This window comes from Cervus elaphus, chromosome 28 (assembly GCF_910594005.1).
Source record: "Cervus elaphus chromosome 28, mCerEla1.1, whole genome shotgun sequence".
NCBI lineage: Eukaryota > Metazoa > Chordata > Mammalia > Artiodactyla > Cervidae > Cervus > Cervus elaphus.
In genome coordinates, this window is record NC_057842.1 from 44,199,109 (window position 1) to 44,221,026 (window position 21,918).

Here is a 21,918-nt window from a genome sequence, read left to right on the forward strand (position 1 = left end):
AATATCTAAGTCTTCACAGACTAAAGGAACATCTTTTATTCTGAAATATCTGCTTCTTGCTATTTTGTTGTTAAAAGTTTATAAAGTGCTGTATGTTGCAAAGGTTTGGTAATCTAAAAAAAATAATGTCCTTACTTGGCAAAATAAAGTTAACAACCTGTTAAGTCTCTCCGATTTTATTTTGGCAGTTTCTTAGACCCTGAAGCCCCATTTTACCATTAACAAAGTGGTTTTAATTGTGGAGAAGTCAACAAGGCAACTGTAAGGTTTGATTTCATTTACCAAATGGCCACTCATTTGGGCAATTTTAACTATCTGGGATACAGTTGAGGAGCCAGAGTTGTTAAAAATAAAAATTCCTGAACAAGTGAAATAAAATTACTTGGTCTATCCTTTAAGATCTTGTACTTTATTACTAAGAAAATGCTTCCAAACCCTCCCTCAGAGTCTATTTACCTTTGTTGTAGACATATTTCTTACAAGTTTGATTATCACAGTTTAATAGCCTTCGATTTAAAGGGGAAGATATTTGGGGAAGATAGCATACACAGCTGGGTACTGAAAGTATAATTATATGATTTCATATTAATAATTTAGAACAATAATATTATCAATGTTATAAAATAATAAATAATATAACTTATTATATCAGTACATTATCATGATATATTTATGTTAGCAATATTATCATCATAAAATGACAAATGTTGAGCCTTTGACAGGCTTTTCCCCAGGAGATTCTGAGGAGGCCCTGTTGTAGCGACTGTATCCCCGGTTTGTGCTCACTGACATTTGCCACTTCCTGCCTAGTGCTGTCCCAAGTGGCTTGGTCAATCACCTCTGTGTCCCAGCACACATGGAAAATCTCTCAGGTCCAAGTATGAGGACAAGCCTCTCCCTTTGAGACCCAAGCACAGCTGAACACGGGCTGTGACATTTAACCCTCTCTCTGTGTCTTGAGAATAACAGGAGCAAATTACAGGCAGAAAAGGAAGAGTCTAACTAGCGGTCAGGTGTCAGTGCTCCAGAGTTCATGGGTCAGCCCTCCGCCCAGGGCCCATCTGGCTATGTCTCTTGGCCTAGGTCTGCAGCCACTTTGCTGGGGCATGCTCACTACTGTGAGAGCATCATTTTATGGCCTTATTGCCCCCTTCTCATCCCAGTCAAAGGAAGGAAAAATCTCTTAACATAATTTCTCTTTAAGAGCCATGAAAACAACCTTCCTCGTTATCAAATAGAACATTTACATCTCAGTTTGAAGAATCTGCTGTTGATTTAGGTTGTCAGTTCAGAGACTCCCCAAGGCCAACAGGTAGACTTTCCTCACACTTCATGACTAAGGAGACCATCGAGGTCTTTTTAAAAAGATAAAGAGAGAGGATCTGCTCCAGGGACAAACACTAGCTTCCATTCAGTAGACATAGCTGATTATAATGGTTCCAAATAGCAGAATTTTCAGCTTCTGTGTCTTTATAATTTAAGCAGGAGAAAAAAGTGATGGGTTTTTAGGATAGCCATTTGTCCCCAATACACAATAACAGTAATCAATACTAATAGCAATAATAGTCATGAGTAACACTGAACACTTCTACATTTGAGTCTCTGAGCCTAAGCACTATATATATATGTATTTCTTATATATCCTTGGTAGTTCCATAGTGAGAGGAGTCAGAAAAGTGGCAGGAATTAGGCAGGAATTAATCACGCCCTGCAGTCTGAGGCCACATAACTGTCAGGTCAGGAGCACTCTAAACTCTCAGTAGACTCTTTGCATTATTGTTCAGAGTAATATTTATGTTTCATGATTCAAAAAAGAGTAGATTACTTTGTTCTGTTTAACAAGCTGAGAAAAGTGTAACATGTAGAAAGAACATCATCCCCAAAATATTAAAAACAAATTCAACGGCTGTAACAAAGACTGAGGAACAGTGGCTTAAGGATGATAGAAACTAGTTTTTCTCTCACGTTACCGCCTGGGAAGGCCATCCGGGGCTGCTCTGATGCTTCCACGGTGTTGAGGGCCCAGGCTTCTGTTATATCGTTGCTTCGCTGTCCTAATGGGCTTCCCAAGGGGCGCTAGAGGTAAAGAACCCACCTGCCAATGCAGGAGAGGTAATAGACGCGGGTTTGATTCCTGTTTCAGGAAGATCCTCTGAAGGAGTGCACAGCAACCCACTCCAGTGTTCTTGCCTGGAAAATCCCATGGACGGGGGAGCCAGGCGGGCTACAGTCCATGGGGTCGCACGACTGAGGTGACTACAGCCGTGCTACCGTAAGATACAGTCTCTACTTCATGCTCTGAGATGGCTCCTCCAGGTCCCACAAGCCGACTAGTCCAGCCAGCAGAATGGGGACAGACGTAGTGGAGGACACACTGTTCCTCCTTAAGGATAAAAGCTTCAAAATTGCACACAATCCTCACGCTTGAACTCACTGGCCAGAACTCACTGAGTCACTTGGCCACACTTAGCTCCACAGGAGGTGAGAAAATATAGTGCTGAGTGACAAGGTGATGAGCTAAAATTCAGGGATCTCATTAATTAATGAAGAAAGGGGTATGGATATTTGGGAGGAACTAGCAATCCCTGCTAAAAATTTAAAGGACAGTCTTCCATTAACTGGAAAATTAACTTTATAAAGAAAGTAATTTTCTAAAGAACATGGGTAAATACAACATTTGGTTTTGTTCCTCCTTTTTTATTGTCATCCTTTCCCCACTGAAAAAGTGTGTGTTCTTGACACTGTAACAAGGATGTCAAATTCCCAGAAATCTCAATTATGAGAATGCTCAAGCTGAAAGTAGAAAGGATTTTGTTTATTTCAACACTTATTTAAAGCCTCTTTCTAAAAAGTGTTTTCGTTATAACCGCTGAATGGGTTTCAGTCCTTCTTTGATTATCCAGATCTTGTATTGCCTTGAGAGTCACAGTTATGAACACTAAATGTAGTCTAATAGTATGGAAGGGAAGAATCAACATCTAACTCTTCCTGCGCCTACTTCCCGTCCCTCACCTGCTGACGGTGCTTGTGATGTACCACCTGTGGCCATGAGGGAAATGACTACACGGGCACAAGGCCGGGGCCATTCCCTGGGACTGAACAGTGTGCAGCACCTAGGGCAGGGACCGTCTCTCCTGTGGTTTTGCTGTGACACCCCCACCCCCACCCTAGGGCTGAGCAGTGATCAGAGGTGAGGCTTAGCAGTGGGTCAGGGGCAGTGGTATCCGGTGAATGTTTTCTGATCAGCATTTTGAGTGTAACTCAGAAATGAATGTTAGTTGGTATTTTCACTTATTTTGAGGAGTAATAGAAATGTAAACAATGAAGTTGTACGTTGAAGTTTCACGCATTTGTCAAGGGTGTGATTGACTTTGCTGAATCGGATATCAGTTGGTGAAAACAAAAAGTGTTTGTTTTCACGCTGTTCACGGTGTAATGGCTACAGACAAGGCACACTTTAAGTTTAATTTGCATTTTAAGTATTTTCTCCATTACTCTCTTAAACCTGTGAGTCAACACAACAGTAAATCCAGCCCTATTTGTAGCATTTGCCAATTTCAAAGGTGTAAATATTCCCAACATGGCCAGTTTCAAGGCACAAATGTAATGTTCCAGAAGGTGGAGTTGGTAAAAGATGCGCTGCAGTGTCGCTCCTGTTAACTGCATTTCCACACAGATGCAGCAGTAAAATAATTAGAAAGTGGTGATTTTGAGTATCTTGTTGCCTTTGTTTTTTTTTTTTTTTGCCTTTGTTTTTAATACATTTTATTTAATTAATACTCTGTAAGTATATGCACTTCAATTTTTAATAATTGCTGTGTTTAAACACAGATATTGCAAACAACGTGCAATATTCCTGAAAATTTAACAATCATATCTTGTGAACTGACATAAGCTGCTCCATCTCGCCACTGCTCTGAGCTCTGCTATGGACAGAATGCCTGTAACTGTATGTTCCACCTGCCCCCTCTTATCTGCAGGGCTGACCCCATGCCTGCTGATGCATAGAACTTAGCTGCCTCCCCCATTTCTGTAAGAAACTCAGTCATAGCAATTCACATACCTTTAAGTGTGTGGTCTCTACTAAAGGTTGTCAGGGTCACAGGACAGAGTGGACATTCCATTAAATATTTCACATGGACGGATCTGTTTTTCTGAATTCCACTTTAGCCAGTGGTGGTTATTTTTGTTTTCCTTTTTCTTCCTTCTGTCTCCTGATAACTCATGGAGTACTGGCTTCATCGTCTCCTCTCCAGATCCCCTCTGTCAGGAGGAATTTAAGTCATTCTTTTCAGTCCCACCCAGACAGAATAGTAGCACCGCCACCACCTCCTCCCCCCACCCCTGCCCACTCTGTTGCACTTCACCAGTTTCACTACCTCTCTGGGCCCAGAGGAGAATCTAAACCCAACACAGAGTTCATGGGAGAAAGTTCCAGCATCCTCATGTTATTCCCATCCCATTTGCTCCCCTGAAAAACACAAGAGACTACTAGACCATTACCCTCCCATCTCTGAGCATCCTCTTCTATCTTCATTATTATGCAGGCAGTATATCGTATGGGGTAATTTTATTTTCCTTGAGAAGTTTGTGCAAAGATTGGTTAACTGGGATCTCAGATTTGACTGAGGGGCATATTCCCAAAGCAGGTCCCAAGGCTGAAGGATACTGGCCCCTCCATCCCTTGCATGTTTAATCTCTCCCAAGCGAAAGGAGAAAAAGGTGTGGGTAGACTCAGACAGGCTGACTCCTTGAAATGGAATTAGGTCATTGGCCACAAACTTCTTGTTGTTGGAGCTGATTTGCATTTCCAACAGGCAAGTTTTTCTCGACTGAAGTCTGAGGTTAAACACGGTCAGGTATTCAGTTTTCCCTAACCCCGCTTCCTGCATCGATGCAGAACCCTGAGGGAGTTTTGTGTGAAGAAATAGAGCGATCCTAAAACAGCAATGTGTCCCCAGGGAAAGCTATGGGCAGGGACGTGAACAAAGCTATCCTCCAAAGGAGTGAGAGAGGAAAACATGATTAAAAAAAAAAAAAGTGAAGGGAGGGAAAACATGATTTAAAAAAAATAGAACCCAGTATATTAGTTTCCTAGGTCTCCTGCAACAAAATACAACAAACTGGATGACTTAAAAAATAAAAAATTTTAAGAAAATTTTATTTATTTTGAATTGAAATATAGTTGATTTACAATGTTGTGTTAATTTCAGGTATACAGCAAACTGAATCAGTGATATATATATTCTTTCATACATAAGAAAATATTTATTCTATATTATATAATATAGCTATAATATTATATAATAGTATATAATTGTATATCTATTGTAATTGTATATATTATTATATATAACAACATTAATGTTGTTGTTGTGTTTAGTCACTCAGTCATACCCAACTCTTTGTGACACTTTTGGACTGTAACCCACCAGGCTACTCTATCCATGGGATTTTTCAGGCAGCAATACTGGAGTAGGTTGCCATTTCCTCCTCCAGAAGGATCAACAGGTAAAGAATATGCTTGCAGTGCCGGAGACAAAGGAAACACTGGTTCAGTCCCTGGGTAGAATATATGTGTTTATTGTTTTTCTCTGTTTGACTTACTTCACTTAGTATGATAATCTCTAGGTCCATCTATGTTGCTGCAAAAGGCATTATTTTAATCTTTTAATCTGAATAATATTTCATTGGGTATACATACCACATCTTCTTTATCTATTCATTTGTTGATGAACAGTAGAAACTTATTGACTCACCGTTCTGCAGGCTGGAAATCAGATCAAGGTCAGCTAGGTTGGTTCTTTCTGAGGGCTGGTAGGGAGGACCTTTTGTAGGTCTCTCTCCTAGCTTCTGGGGGCCTCAAGTGTTCTTTGGCTTGTGAATTGTCTTCCCTCTGTGCATGTTTGTCTCTGTGTCCGAATTTCCCCCTTTTATAAAGACACAGTCATAGTAAATTAGGCCCCAATCTAATGAGCTCATCTTAACTTGATCATCTGCAAAGACCCTATTTCCCAATAAGATCATATTCACTGGTGCTGGGGGTTAGGACTCTAACATCTTTCTTGGGGAGACACATTTTAATCCATAGCATTCAGTGTAATAATCTTTATCTTTTAACTAGACATTTAGCCCATTTATATTTAAAGTAGTTCTTGATAAACTTGGATTTAAATCGATATTTTGTGTATTCTATTCATCCCACTCATTCTGTGTTCCTTTTACCTGTCTTCCTGCCTTCTTTTGGATTTTTAAGTATATAATTCTTTCTTTTCTACTCCTTGAAGTTTAAGCACTACGTTTTCTAGTGTATTACTGATTGCTGTAGAAATTACAGCATGCTTACATAGTAGAGTTTTCTAAAGTTAATCTTACATTTGCTTCTTCCCAGATAATACAAGGACCTTAAAGCACTTTTAACTCGATTTATCACCGTATTTGAATATTATTGTCAACATACATCTTAATTATTTTTTGTTTTTTAATCCCCATAAACAATTATTTTTGTTTTGTAGAGTCATTTCCATTTAGATTCACTTGCACTTACCACTTAAAAATTCTTCATTCCTTTTCACATATCATACATCCTACCTGAAATCACTTTCCATTTGCCTGCAGTACATCTTTTAGAAATCTCTTTTATAGATCCTCTAGTGAGGAATTCTGTTAGCTTTTGTTGTCTAAAAGTACCTTTAGTTCATCTTCACTTTTGGAAAAAAATATTTTTTCTGGGTCTGGTTGTAGAATTCTAGGTTTTTGTTTCCTTGCAGCACACTGAAGATATTATCCTGTTTATCTCCTGGGGTACATTGTTGTAAAGAACTTAGCTATCCATCTGACTTATTGGAGTGTTCCCTCAAATAAGGTTTTGTATTTTTAAGCTAATTTTAAGATTTTTTTCTTTTTCTTCAATATTCTACAATTTCATTCTGTTGTGTCTACCTATGGATTTCTTTTTTATTTATCTTGTTTAGAATTTGTTGGACTTCATGAATCTGTGTATTAGAATTTTCATCAGCTCTGGAAAATTCTAAGCCATTATCTTTTCAAATGTAACTTCTGTTCCATTCTTTCTGAAACTCTAATGTTAAAATGTCTATATTTGCCTTGTCTGTTAACCTTCCTTCCATAGTTTTTGTGTATCTACTTTTTAATGAATTTCTTCTGACATATCGTCTGGCTCACTAATTCATTCTTTAGCTATATTTGTTGTTGTTGTTTAGTCGCTAAGTCATGTCCAACTCTTTGTGACCCCATGGACTATAGCCCACCAGGCGCCTCTGTCCATGGGGTTTCCCAGGCAAGAATACTGCAGCAGGTTGTCATTTCCTTCTCCAGGGGATCTTCCCTATCCACAGATTGAAACATGTCTCCTGCCTGGCAGGTGGATTTTTACCCTTGAGTCACCTGGAAGCTATCTTTAGTATGCTGTTAGATCTGTTTATTTAGTTTTTAGTTTCAGTTATTGTATAGAAGTTCAATTTGGTTCTTTTGTAGTTTTGCTGTTATTTTCATAGTTTTCTGTTCTCCAGAGATATTTTCAAACTTGTCTTTTCTATCTTTATATAGAATATCAGAGTTGCTTTTATAATCTCAGTCTGATAATTGAAATATCTTCAGTTTTTCTAGAGTTTGATTGCTGTGTGTTTTTATTGCCCATTCTTGCTTGGTTCCTTGCTTTCTTGTGTGTTTGAGCTGTGTTATTCATTGACTTTGAAAAATTGTTTTGGAGATTTCTTTGAGACATTTCTCCAGTAATGATTTGAGTTTGTTTTTTCAGGTAATCTGGGAGCACTGCCAGATTGGGTAATTTTTAAACTAACTTCACAGCCTAAAGTTTCCTTGGTGACCCAAGTTTTGTGAATTTGGGCTGCAAACCTATGTGAGCTCTGGCTTGTGGCAATATTTTCCCAGGGATTCTGTACACCCCCTCCCCCTGTGTCAAGGCAACTTTCCTGAAAGTCCAGTGTGGGCGTGGTGAAACAGGACAAGTTTACGGCTGGCTCACCCTTACCCAGGGGTTTTAACCCTTTGGGTGAACCCTGGGATCTATGGCAATTCCAAGGCCTAGATTTCACCTGTATTTGGGCCCAATTATTCTTTATATTATATATTGTTAGCCCCTCCTACTTTTACTAATCTTACGTTTTATCCATTGTTAGCAGTTGTTTTCAGTTGATCCAAATAGCATAGCTTTCTATATTCCCAGAAACAAAGCTCCAAAGATATTTAGGATGCCACATTTCTTCTAGTCAACATTCAAAATATGGCACTGACACTGGTTTTATCTCAAACTCTTTGTTTTCAAAACTGGTCTAATGCAAGGTACATAAACAACATTATGAGTTGAAAGAGAACTTAGAAACCAACAACCCGGACTTCCCTGGAAGTCCAGTGGTTAAGACTCTGTGCTTCCACTGCAGGGGGCATGGGTTCAATCTCTGATCAGGGGAACTAAGATCCCTCATGCTGTGTGGTGTAGTCAAAAATAAATAAATAAATCCAACAACCCCATCCTCATTTAGGGCTTCCCAGGTGGTGCTAGTGGTAAAGAACCTGCCTGCCAATGCAGGAGACGTAAGAGATGCAAGTTCTGTCCCTGGGTTGGGAAGATCCCCTGGAGAAGGGCATGGCAATCCACTCCAGAATTCTTGCGTGGAGAATCCCATGGACAGAGGAGTCTGACAGGTTACAGTCCATAGGGTTGCAACGAGTTGGACACAACTAAAGCAACTCAGCACTCATACACTCTCATTTAATGGCTTTGGAAGATGAAGCCCAGAGGTATTAAGTGGTTTCCTCAGAGTCCCATGTGAATTGGGGGCAGGACCAGGATTAGAATTCCAGCCTCTCTGAGTCCTGTGTTCTCTTTCCTCCCCTGCAGTTTGTTGGGCAACATGAAATCATGTCAATTCTCAGTGTCCATTTCCCAGATGAGGAAATGTGGATGCTCATCTTCGTTTCATGTCTTCTCCCAGAAGTTCTGCATAGAACCTATCTTGTGGTATTTTGCAGGTTTACTGCTTGAGTAGTAGAGGAGGAATATTTAGAATCTTAGAGACAAGCGAGTCTTCCTCAAAGTTAACTAAGTGAGCAACAAGTAAAATGCTAATGTTTTAAACTAATGTAATAGAAATATATTATCAAAACAAAGTTTATGTGAATAAATCTAGAAGTTATCTTTGCATTTGCATTTTCTCTCTCGCATCACCTTAATTTCAATTCCACAATACACTTGAATCCAACCAATTCTTTGTCTTCACTACTTTTACCCTAGTTCAGCCACCTATGTCTCTTGCCTGCACCATATGATAACCTCCTCAGTAGTGTTCCTTTCTCTATTTTTGTACCACCCCCCCCATCTACTCTCTATATAGCAACCATACTTAACTTTATAAAATAAAAGCTAGGATGTGTTTCTCTGCTTAAAATGCTCTAATTGTTTCCATACCTCTTAGAATAAAATCCAAACTCTTTAATCTGCCTGTATTTATTTACTCAGGCTGCTACAACAAAGTACCACAGTGTGGCTTAAAACAGGAGTTCTGGAGGCTAGAAGTCCAAAACCAAGATATTGGCAGGGACATGCTCTCTCTGCAGGTTCTAGTGGTTCTGAAGGTTCTTGACTCTTCTGAGCTTCTAGTGGTTGTCTGCAATCCTTGGTGTTCCTTAATTGTAGACCTATCACTCCAGTCTCTGCCTCCATTGCCATATGGCATTCTCCCTGTGTGTCTGTGTTTAGATTTCCCTCTTCTTTTAAGGACACAAGTCATTGGTATTAAGGCCCACTCTAACCCAGTGTGGCCTCATCTTAACTTGATTGCATCTGCAAAGACCCTATTTCCCAGTCAAGTCCCATTCACAGGTACTGGGGCTTAGGACTTGAACATGTCTTCTTGAGGGGGACAGGATTCAGTCTACAGCACTGATCTAGAAAGTCCTCATGATTGGGCCCTGACTACCAGGCTAACCTCATCTTACATCCTTCTGCCCTGCTTACAATTCCAGTCACCCTGGCTTCCTTGTACTTTGAAGAAGCCAAGCTTTAGGAGGTTTACACTGACCACTCTGTCTGCTTGGAAGGTTTTTCCCCAGGTTCCCTCTCGTTATTCAGATCTTGAAGTAGGTGTCTTTCCTTATCAGCCTACCCCAGTCACCCAGTTCCCTTTTATCACATCACCATATTTTACCTCTTAAAGTAGCATTTATCACAAAGTGACATTTTTGTTGTGTGTTTCTTGTTTCCCCCTACTATGATACTAGCTCTTCAAGAACAATGACCTTATCTCCCCCATTCATAGCTGTATCCTCAGCACCTAGAACAGTTCCCTGCACATAGTAGATGCTCAATGAATATTTGTTGAGTGAATGACTACCTCATGGAATGAATTGTTTTCCCTTTTCAGACTTAGCTTAAATGATGCAACTTGGAAAGAGCAGCTCCTGCGTAAGCAATACTTAGGGACCATTACAAAATGTATTGGGAACATGTTTCTTCAAGGGGATCATGTGCAAGTGGGTCTTCAAAGATTGGGAAGATATGGTCCCAAGTGGGTAGGTGTAGAAAATGTAGATGGGTCCTGGGAGGAAGATGGACAATTCCCTTTCCTGCTGTGGCTACAGGAACAGGAAACTTGGGACTCATTTGTATTTCTGGAATTTCTAATAATAAAAGTATAATACCAGCAGCAATATGATAATAAATGTTTACCGAGTTCTCGCTTTGCACACTTCACATTAGCCCTGTACTAAATGTTTATACTTCATTCTTACCACATCCTTGTGAGAAGCTATCATCCTTACCTTACCGATGAGAAAAGGCAGACTCTGAAGGCTGAGTAGTAAGACTTAGCACAGAGTTAGTGAGCGACTGAGTCGGGTTTTGAACCCAGATCCAACTAGTGCCCCACTGCATGTGCCCACTGCTGTCCTGAACTTAATTGTTTTTGGCTGTGCTGGGCTTTCTCTAGTTGTGGCAAGTGGAGGGTGGGTACTCTCTAGTTGCAGTGCATGGGCTTCTCGTTGTGGCGGCTTCTCCTGTTGGCAGAGCACAAGCTCCAGAGTGCACGGCCTTCAGTAGTTACGTCAGTTAGTTGCCCCACGGCCTGTGGGACCTTCCCAGACCAGGGATCCAACCCTTGTACCCAGCACTGGGCGAATTCTTAACCACTGGACCACCAAGGAAGTCCATGAACTTATTTTTAAGTTTGGCTCTGTTGTTTCATCCTCTGCTGATATGCAGGCAACGTTGGTCGCTCAGTCATGTCCACCTGTTTGCGACCCCATGGACTGTAGCTCGTCAGACTCCTCTGTCCATGTAATTCTCCAGGTAAGAATACAGAGTGGGTTGTCATTCTCTTCTCCAGGGGATCTTCCTTACACAGGGATCAAAGCCGGGCTTCCTGCATTGTGGGCAGATTCTTTACCATCTGAGTCACCAAGGAAGCCTCTACACATGTATATACTTCCCAAATCACATTGCATATCCTTCATTTACCCACCTCTTATTGTCAATCTAACAAATACTGTTTAGTTAGTGCATCTGTTTCTGCCACACTTGCGTATTTCTAGAAAAATACTTGAATTTTACATTCTGACCCCTTCTCCTTTAGCATGCCCTGGCCACACATCTCAGTTTGTAAGTGAATTCCTTCCCAGCTGTTGTCAGTGGTTTTCTATAGCAAATGTCTTAGAGAAGGTCTTCCACTGATGACAGCGGCAACAAGAAACTCTCCAGGCCCTTACTTTGGATCTGTGAATGGAAAAGAAAGATGAGCCGCTCCCAGATTCCCCAGCCCCTTTGGTGGAGGCTCCAGCTGGCAGGGGCCGCCTCTATCCTTCTGCTTCATCCCTTCACTATACTTTAACACAGCAAAGCACAGCCAATGGCAACCAAGCCCTGGCTGAGGAATCGCCACACCCATTTGATTATGGTTTTGAATTTCAGGTAAAGGTGCCAGCGCTGACAGCATCTGTATGGGGCTGTTGGTTTTGAAGGCCAAGGGTTGGCTCTTGTATGTCAGAGCAAGGCGTCCTGGGCAGCAAATCTTCTTCCAGCCTTATGCTGCCAAAAAAGAGGCCTCTTCTTCTTCCTTCCCTTTTGTTTTACCCAGTTTATCCTGCCAGATTCTGTTTTTAAGATTTTTAAAATAAATTATATTTTAGAATAGTTTTAGATTTAGAGAAGAGTTGCAAAGATACAGAGGATTCTCATATACTAGACACCTAGTTCCCCCTATTGTTAACATCTTACATTGTTGTGTTACATATGTCGCAGCTAGTGAATTATTAACAATCAGTTCAGTTCAGTTCAGTTCAGTCACTCAGTCGTGTCCGACTCTTTGCGACCCCATGAATCGCAGCATGCCAGGCCTCCCTGTCCATCACCAACTCCCGGAGTTTACTCAAATTCATGCCAGTCGAGTCGGTGATGCCATCCAGCCATCTCATCCTCTGTCATCCCCTTCTCTTCCTGCCCCCAATCCCTCCCAGCATCAGGGTCTTTTCCAATGAGTCAACTCTTAGCATGAGGTGGCCAAAGTATTGGAGTTTCAGCTTCAGCATCAGTCCTTCCAATGAACACCCAAGACTGATCTTTAGGATGGACTGGTTAGATCTCCTTGCAGTCCAAGGGACTCTCAAGAGTCTTCTCCAATACCACAGTTCAAAAGCATCAATTCTTTGGTGCTCAGCTTTCTTCACAGTCCAATTCTTACATCCATATATGACCACTGGAAAAACCATAGCCTTGACCAGACAAACCTATGTTGGCAAAGTAATGTCTCTGCTTTTTAATATAGTGTCTAGGTTGGTCATAACTTTCCTTCTAAGGAGTAAGCGTCTTTTAATTTCATGGCTGCAATCACCATCTGCAGTGATTTTGGAGCCCCCCAAAATAAAGTCTGACACTGTTTCCACTGTCTCCCCATCTATTTCCCATGAAGTGATGGGACCAGATGCCATGATCTTAGTTTTCTGAATGTTGAGCTTTAAGTCAACTTTTTCACTCTTCTCTTTCACTTTCATGAAGAGTCTTTTTAGTTCATCTTCACTTTTTGCCATAAGGGTGGTGGCATCTGCATATCTGAAGTTATTGATATTTTCTCCCAGCCATCTTGATTCCAGCTTGTGCCTCTTCCAGCCCAGCGTTTCTCATGATGTACTCTGCATATAAGTTAGATAAGCAGGGTGACAGTATACAGCCTTGATGTACTCCTTTTCCTATTTGGAACCAGCCTGTTTTTCCATGTCCAGTTCTCACTGTTGCTTCCTGACCTGATACAGGTTTCTCAAGAGGCAGGTCAGGTGGTCTGGTATTCCCATCTCTTTATTGTTAAATAATATCCCTATTTTAATGAGATTCATTACTTTTTCCCTGTTCTGTTACAGAATTCATCCAGGATACCTCATCACACATTTAGTCATGATGTCTCCTCTGGGCTATGAAAGTTTCTTAGACTTTTGTTGTTTCTGATGACATTGGCAGTTTTGAGGAGTATTGGTCACGTATTCTGTAAGAGCTTCCCTGGTGGCTCAGATGGTAAAGAATCTGCCTGCAATGAGGGAGACCTGGGTTCGATCCCTGGGTCGGGAAGATCCCTTGGAGAAGAGAATGGCAACCCATTCCAGTATTCTTGCCTGGAGAATCCCATGGACAGAAGAACCTGGCAGGCTATAGTCCATGGGTTGCAAAGAGTCGGACACAACTGAGTGACTAACACTTTCACTTTCATTCTATGAAATATTCTGCAATTTGGGCTGGTTTGAAGTTTATCTCATGATTAGTTTGGGATTATGTTTTTAGAAAAGAGATCTCACAAGTAAGGTGCCATTACCATCATGTCTTATCAAGGGTGCATACTATTGACATGGCTTATCACTGTGGATGGTGACCTGGCTCCCCTAACTGAGGCAGTGTTTGACTGGGTTATCTCCTGTAAAGATACTTTTTCCCCCATTTCCATACTTTCCTCTTCGGAAGGAAGTCATTATGCGTGGCCTACACTCAGGAGTGAGGAGCTATGCTCCACGATAAAATACTTAGAATTTTTATACAGAGATTTGTCTATTCTCCCCATGTATTTACTTAGTCAGTCATTCATTTATGTGAGTATGGAGTCACGGATATTCAATACAGAATTTTTTTTTTTTTTACTACTTTATCTGTTGCTTGTGTGGCTCCTGGTTTGACCATTGAAACTCTTTCAGATGACTCCTGTGTCCCTGTGACCTACCCCTTTCATTATTTGTGTATGTAGGTGGTTTTTAAATTTAGTACTTTCCTACTTTTTGGCATAGTAAGATGATCCAGGCTCATCTTGTATGTTTCCTGCCCTAGCCCTAGAATCAGCCATTTCTCCAAGGATACCTGGTTTCTTTGATTGAAGAACGGTATTAGAAATCAAGATAGCAGCATTTTGTTTTATTTTATCCATTAAAAAACAAAACAAGCCATTAAAAAGGAAAGCAGCAATGAAAAGCAGTCTAGAGCAGGGTTGAAACACAGGTCAGCAGTGAAGAGGTGAAGTAACTGACTTACTCATATTTTTAGGGTGGAGAACTGAAATTAGAAACTTGTCTGTTGAACCGTGGTACAAAGAGTGATTTGTTGGTATTGATCCATCATCCAGTCATCTCTCCCTTAATCCATAACAGCAAATTTCAGCTCCTCATTTGTGGTTTCAAGTGAGTGACGTTCAAGGTGGCTGCTTGTCACTACCAAAGAATGCACTCATCTGCACTCGTAGGCTCCACTGCAGGAAACAAACCCTGAGAAGCATTTGGAAGACCAGTTCCTGCTCTTTTCCAGCAAGATCCAGTGTGCTCTGCGAGCAGAAAGCTCAGCAGAGTAGCCAGAGCTTCAGAGCTGCTTACTGGCTGGCTGGCTGGAGAGCCCTGTCACAAGAACCTCAGGAGCGCAGGGGCTCAGGTGGGGAGCTGACCCCACCCTGCATCCTGCCCTCAGGAGGTTTACGGGCTTCAACTCTTCACACCTCTGTGTGACCCACACCCGCTGCCTGACACAGTCATTTCCTGGGCGGCTCCACTGTAAGGACATAGTGCAGAGCTCAGCTCTGGGTGTGATCCAAACTTGAGTCTTGATCATGAAACCGAATCTGAAGTTCAGCTTCCAAAGCAGCACAGTAGAAAGATGTGGAAGCATGATGGAGTACCAGTGGTTAACTGAGCCCAGGAATGAGCCTGGGAAGGTGTAGGGAGCATCTCCAGATTTTTCGTTGATTCCATGGGTTCTCTCTTGCAGCTGAAGTCTCGGGTCCTCATGACTCCTTTAGCCCTGTCTCCTCCACGGAGCACACCAGAGCCCGACCTCAGCTCCATCCCTCAGGATGCAGCCACCGTGCCCAGCTTGGCAGCCTCACAGGCTCTCACAGGTAGGTCAGGTGAATGAACTCCAAGGCTGTGATGACTTGCCCACCAGCTAAAGTTCTTTTGTGAACTAGCGAGCCACCACCGAGATGGCTCAGATGAAGGATTATAATGTGTGTCAGCTGGACAACACATAGGATGACCAAATTCTCTGAGAACATCTATTTAAATATCTCACAGCCTGAATTATTTGCAGTTGGTTTTCAATGCTTCTTGAGTTCAGCTGGTTGCTGTGGGTGGATGGGGACTAGAAAGAGCGGTTGGTGGCCCAGCTTCTTCTCTTCAGAGACAGGTTAACTTTGTACCAATAGTGAGCCTGCTCACCTCGAAGAGTTTATGTCCCTGTGTTTGTGCCTCCAGGTCTCCTAAGGATCCTAATGCCTCCCAGTCCCACCTAATACCATCCAGTCCAGTCAGGGTAGAGCTCTGCCCAGTCTCTCTGATGGAGTGTCCACCAGTGGACCGACAGTTCCATCCCAAGAGTAACGGCAATAGGATGGTCTCTCTCTCTCTCTCTCTTACACACACACAGAGATCCCGCTCATCACAAACCACCTCCAGCCCCATCCCACTTAAATTCCTTGGTGCCCTCCCCTTATTGTAAGGTAAAAACCACACTCTGCAGTATGGCCTACAAGGCCCTGCTCTAGTCTTTAGGGCCCACCATAGGATCATTGCATATTGCCTCTTCCTTTTCCGGAATGATCTTTCCTCTGGTCACCCTCCCTTGTATCTCAGCTCAGGTAGTGGTGGTGATTTAATCGCTCAGTCACGTCCAGCTCTTGCGACCCCATGGACTGCAGCCCATCAGCCTCCTCTGTCCATGGAATTTTCCAAGCAAGGATACTGGAGTCGGTAGCCATTTCGTACTCCAGGGGATCTTCCCAACTCAGCGACGGAACCCAGGTCTCCCACATTGCAGGCAGACGCTTTACCCTCTGAGCCACCAGAGAAGCCCCATCTCAGCTCAGGTACTTCCCTCAAAAAAGCCTTCACTGACTTTCCTGCCAGGGTTCCCAGGAAGAGCTCTTCTAGCCCCTCCCTAGTGTTTTGGCAGCCAAGGTCCCACATCACTTCCTGTAGTTCTCTGAGTAGATCTATCTCCCCTGCTGGGCCCTAAGCTCTCTGAAGCCAGGGGTCGTGTAGATTTGGTTCACCATTTTCTCTGTAGCACACTACTGCCTGGCGTGAAAGTCCCTTATCAATTCGGTTTTACTGAATCATCTGGGCTTAGCAGGGGAGAAGGCAACCTGGTAGAGTGAAAAGAGCACAGGTCATGACATCAGAAAGACGTGAGTTCAAATCCCACTAATTACACTTTCTGAGCAGCCGCTTCACCACTTTTTACCTCAGTTACTTCATTACCAACAAAGTAATAATATTTAGTTCTCAGGTTTATTTTGAGAATCAAACAAGATAAAGTAGATACAATGCCTGGACTGTATAGTAGCTGCTCGGTAAAAACTAATCTTCAACTTTATTACTGTTTAATCCTTCCAAAGTTCTTTTGGTTTCCTCTTAAAGTCCCTCTTCAACACTCCTCTGCACTAGTGGCCTCCAAGGTAAGATGCTCGTACGTGGGCTGGGGACATGGGGAGACATGAGAGGAGTCATTAACCTGTGGAAGAAAATATGATACCTACTATTAATATTTCTTTTTATATCACCCTTTAAATTTTTCTATTTTTTGGTTGCATTTTAAATGTATGCAATACATTAATGTGGTTGAGAATGTCTATAATCTATAAATAAATTAACACATTTGGGGACACATGCTCAGAAGTTTTTTTTTTTTTTACCAGTATGATGTATTTAAAACTGCAGGAAGGACTCCCATGGTGATCCAGTGGTTAAGAATCCACCTGCCAATGCGAGGGACACATATTCAATCCTTGGTCCAGGAAGATCCCACATGAGTCAGGGCAACTAAGCCTGTGTGCCACAACTACTGAACCCATGGTCTAAAGCCCATGCTCCACAACAGAAGCCACCACAATGGGAAGCCAGTGTACTGAAACTGGAGGGTAGCCTACATTCAGCAACAAAGACCCAGCACAACCAAAAATAAATTAAATTTTAAAAGAAAAAAAAAAAACCCTAAAACTACAGGGACTTTTGGTTGGGCTTACCTAAATGGACTACTGAGTGTTCATTATGCCTGAAGTTGTTGATAGAATTCTCTTTAGAACTTCATCGAATATATAGTCTTTGGAGTAATTAGCACCAGGTTGATTTTTCTTTTTTTTTAACTGAAGGTTAACAACAACAACGATGGCAAATGTCAAACATTATGTATAGCTTGAGAGCTTCTTTGGGAAGAGGAGGGAAGGTTGTTTTGTTTTTTTTAACTGAAAGATAATTGCTTTACAATGTTGTATTGGTTTCTGCCACACAACACGAAACAGCCATAAGTGTCCATCTGTCTCCTCCCTCTTGAGCCTCTCTCCCACTTCCCACTCCATCCCAACCCTTCAGGTCATCACTGAGCACCAGGCTGAGCTCCCTGTGTTATGTAGCAGCTTCCCACCAGCTATCTATTTTACACATGGTAATGCATATGTTTCAGTGCTACTCTCTCAGTTTGCCCAGAGGGAAGATTTTATATGTGTATATTCCCAGCATAGAAATACATTTATACACATGGTCCATAATTGTCTATGATTCAGATTTGAATACATCGGAAGAGACACACTTGTCTGTCTCTTCCCAACCAGGAGGCTGTCTTGAGAGCAAGCCCTGGCAGTTGGAGGTGATTGACTCTCTTGTCTCTTTTACTTGTCAAGTTGGGAAGAATTGGTGCCACTTTGGCCTTTTCAGCTTTCCCAAGGCCAGGGCCAAGGGGACATGGCTGTGGCATTCCGCCCCCCGGCCCCGCATACAGGAGCCGCTCCAGGCCTGATGTGCTTCCATGCTGAGGGCTTTGTGGGTCTGTTTCCACAGTCTGCCTCTACATCAACAAGCAAGCCAACGCGGGGCCGTACCTGGAGAGGAGGAAGGTGCAGCAGCTCCCCGAGCACTTTGGGCCTGAGCGGCCATCAGCCGTCCTGCAGCAGGCTGTGCAAGCGTGCATTGACTGTGCCCACCAGCAGAAGCTGGTCTTCTCCCTGGTCAAGCAGGGCTACGGTGGCGAGATGGTGTCAGGTAAGGCCCTGGAGTGGGCTGTATGAGGAGGGCAATGCAGGAGGCCCCGGTTCAATTCCTGGGTTGGGAAGATCCCCTGGAAAAGGGATAGGCCACCTGCTCCAGTATTCTTGGGCTTCCCTGGTATCTCAGACAGTAAAGAATCCACCTGCAATGCAGGAGACCTGGGTTTAATCCCTGGGTTGGGAAGATCCCCTGAAGGAGGGCATGGCAACCTACTCTAGTATTCTTGCCTGGAGAATCCCCACGGACAGAGGAGCCTGGCGGGCTACAGTCCGTGGGGTCGCAGAGAGTCAGACACGCCTGAATGACTAAGCATGGCATCCAGGGGTGTCTCCAAAGAGGACAGCAGCTGAATCAGGCTTGGGGGACTGCGGCCAGGGTCTGTCCCCATCTGCTGGGCTCCAGGGGCCTTAAATGAGCCTGTGTGCCAAAGGGGCTTGAGGAGAAGAGGCTCCCGGATCTGGGTAAAAAGACTGGACATCTGAATCCTCTCCCTTGACTTGCCCCTTTCTCTCATCTCCACTTCCAGCTCATCAATAAATCCTATTGTTCTAACTTCAAAATACATTCAGAATCCAGCCATTTTTCATGACCCACAGTAACCACTTTGGTTCTTTCCACATCTAAGCCAGATCATGCCTCTCCTCTGCTCCAAATCCTCAACAGTTCTCATGTCACTCCCAGAAAAACCTCACATCCTTACAAGGGCTCCCAGGCCCCATGTGACCTGGCTCTGGTCACTTCTCTCTCTCTCTTTTTTTTTTTTTTGGTCACTTTTCTTAAGTCCCCCACTTGACTCTTTCCACAGTGGCTTCCTTCTTATGTCCTCCAACCATGCTCCTCCTGCCTCAGGACCTTTACACCTGCTGTTCTCTCTTTCTGGAATGTTGTGTCTCCAACTGTCCATGTGACTTGCTTCTAGACTTCCTTCAGATTTATACTCAAATGCCACCTTCTCAAAAATCCCTTTCCTGACTACCCTGTCTGACATATCAGCCCTTGTCACTATTTATTCTCCCTTCCTCCATTTCATTCCTTTTTCATAACACTTGTCACTGTGCAGGGAAGTGGGGAAAGTTCCTGGTCTCAACCTATCTCACAGGATATGTTTTTGCTTTTATTTAACAAGAGCTCAATCCCACCTCCCATTGTCAGCACACTCCTCCAGTTTCCATCCCGACTGAACAGCATCCAGAGGGAGGGAAAGTTGTCACCACAAGGCAGAGGCAGACTTTGCAGCTCTGCCCTCTTCAGATGTTCCCCCGACAGAGACTCTGTCTGTCTTCTCCACGTCTACAGTGGTTGTCACCACCTGCCCTTAAGCCCTGGGAGCTCCAGACCTTTGCAAGATGCTTTGAACCCAAGAGGAGAGCCTGGTGTCTTCTCTGGCCCAGCATCATGGACACAGCCTTCATATCACCAGGCGAAAGGGAGACAGCTTTCCAGCCACAGGGCAGTATAGGTGACCCTGCTGGCTGGCTAAGAGAGGGTTCGAGAGAGGGGCCTCTAATGTGGCTGTGTCCTGTAAAACCAAAGCATGAGTGTTTTACTGGACAATCCCCAGGGCTTGCAGAGCAGCTTCACCAGCTCATCCTGACTCATACCTCCTTCTGGAGCTCCCTCTGAGCAGGAAGCTGGGTCTGTCTTGCTGGTAACTGATTAAAACAGAACTTGGCGAGGTCTGGGTGCATGTGTCTGACCTGGGGTGACTTCTAAGAGACTCCAGCCAATGTGGGCAGAAGACAAGAGGAAGAAGAACTGCATCAAGAGGGATCCAAGAGGAGAGTCCCACTGTTAGACCTCTGAGGGCTCCTTGGCTGCTCTTTCCTGATCTGAGAGCCAAGTTCTTGAACCTGGACTGCCCTCTGAGGTTGAAAGCCTTGTCCTTTTCCTGGCTAAATAGCAGAGCTCAAGACGCAGACCAGTGCTCAGAGAAAGCTCTTCCTGCACTCTGTGACCCTCCCTCTTGAGTGAATCCCACCCAGGTTCTCTGTGGCCCTGCCCTCTGTGCTGGGAGAGCAGACCCCTAACTCCCTGGTCTGCTGCTCAGCCCTTCTGTGGCCTCAGGGGCCTCAGCACTGGCGAGGAGGTTCTGCAGAGCCTGGCACCAACGCCCGAGCAGGCAGAACCCTGCCAAGTTTCCCTTGGCAGAGGGATTCCCAGGAAGGCCAGAGTGGAGTGCCTGGTCTTGGAGAATGCAGTGGCACTGAGGAGCCTCCTCCTTGAGGTTGTGAAGCAGCACAGTGGTCTTCGACATTTCTGGTGGTGATGTGGAAACCCAGCAAGGTGACGATTGCTCCAAGGTGGTTTAGGGAGGGGCTTAAGGAGAAACACCCAGACTCCCCCACTCTCCACCTAGAACCTGAGCCTTCAGACACTGCTTTTTAAACATCCCCGTGGGCACAACTTGTAGAAAATGCTGACACTAGTGCAGGCATCATGGACCCGAAGAACTCTAACTGCCATGGTTGGGCCTCGGGCCACCCCAGAGGCTGAGGGGATCCATGTCACAGTACCACGGCCCATTCCTAGCACACCTGTTGGGGTGCTCTGCCTTAGCCATGTTCTCCCAGAGGGCTGGCTATTGTGATCTCACATATTACACGTCTGCTTCCAGGAGGTGGGATTTTTCCCACTGTGAGCTTCCAGGAATATCTGGAAATGTGTACACGCTGATCTAAGGCACAGGCCTGATGCCCCAGACCCTCCTGCTGTGTGGTCAGTCTCCATCTCACATAGTCTTTTAAGGTATGGGAGGTGAGCAGCAGTGCCCGCCCCCTCCCCACCCCCCACACCTCCCCCGCAAGAGGGAATTTCCAGCATGTCCCAGAGGTCAAGATCCTCCTTACTGAGCACCTTGGCAGCTCTCTGCTCACTCTCCCAATCAGAGTCATTATTATGGAGTATTAAAGTGACAGGCAAGTGCCACTTAGAGGCCACAGGAGCTGGAAAAAACACTCCAGGCTTCCTCAGTTTCCTCATCTACATTATGGGATCATAACCTTCTTCCCACTGTCCTCACAGGACAGTCAGATGGCATAAATGAGGTGATAGACATGAAAGCTCTTGTTAAATTATAAAAAGTTACACAAAAGAAATGTTTCTTTTTATTTCTAATTTAAATGGGTGTATGTGTGTGTGTGTGACAGTTTGTTTTTCAGTTTTGAAATCACAGTTAGCTCTGGTCGCCCTGTCCCAGCCCTTGCAGTGTGCTAGCCTTTGGGATCAAGACTATAAAAGTCCAGGCTAGCTTCCACATGTGGGCACGGAAGGCAGAGCCTGGGGGAGGAGGGGAGCGGAATGTCCTGCTGGGGATCTTCTCATGTGTTCCCCACACTGGAGCTGGTGTGTGAGCTTCCTGTGGCAACAGCATTCTGTGAGGAGGAT

At 43.8% G+C, this 21,918-nt stretch overlaps 1 protein-coding gene across 6 annotated transcripts in view; it reads left to right on the top strand.

Annotated features, from left to right (window-relative positions):
• The window catches only part of SCML4 (Scm polycomb group protein like 4), a 102,667-nt gene that overhangs the window by 41,894 nt on the left and 38,855 nt on the right, over positions 1–21,918 (top strand). For all 6 annotated transcript variants that reach the window (XM_043890325.1, XM_043890322.1, XM_043890320.1 and 3 more), the window contains 2 exons: positions 15,263–15,392; positions 18,328–18,528. In XM_043890325.1, coding sequence (XP_043746260.1) covers positions 15,281–15,392; positions 18,328–18,528 — 313 coding nt within the window. In that variant the 5' untranslated portion in view covers positions 15,263–15,280. The remainder of the gene's footprint in view (positions 1–15,262; positions 15,393–18,327; positions 18,529–21,918) is intronic.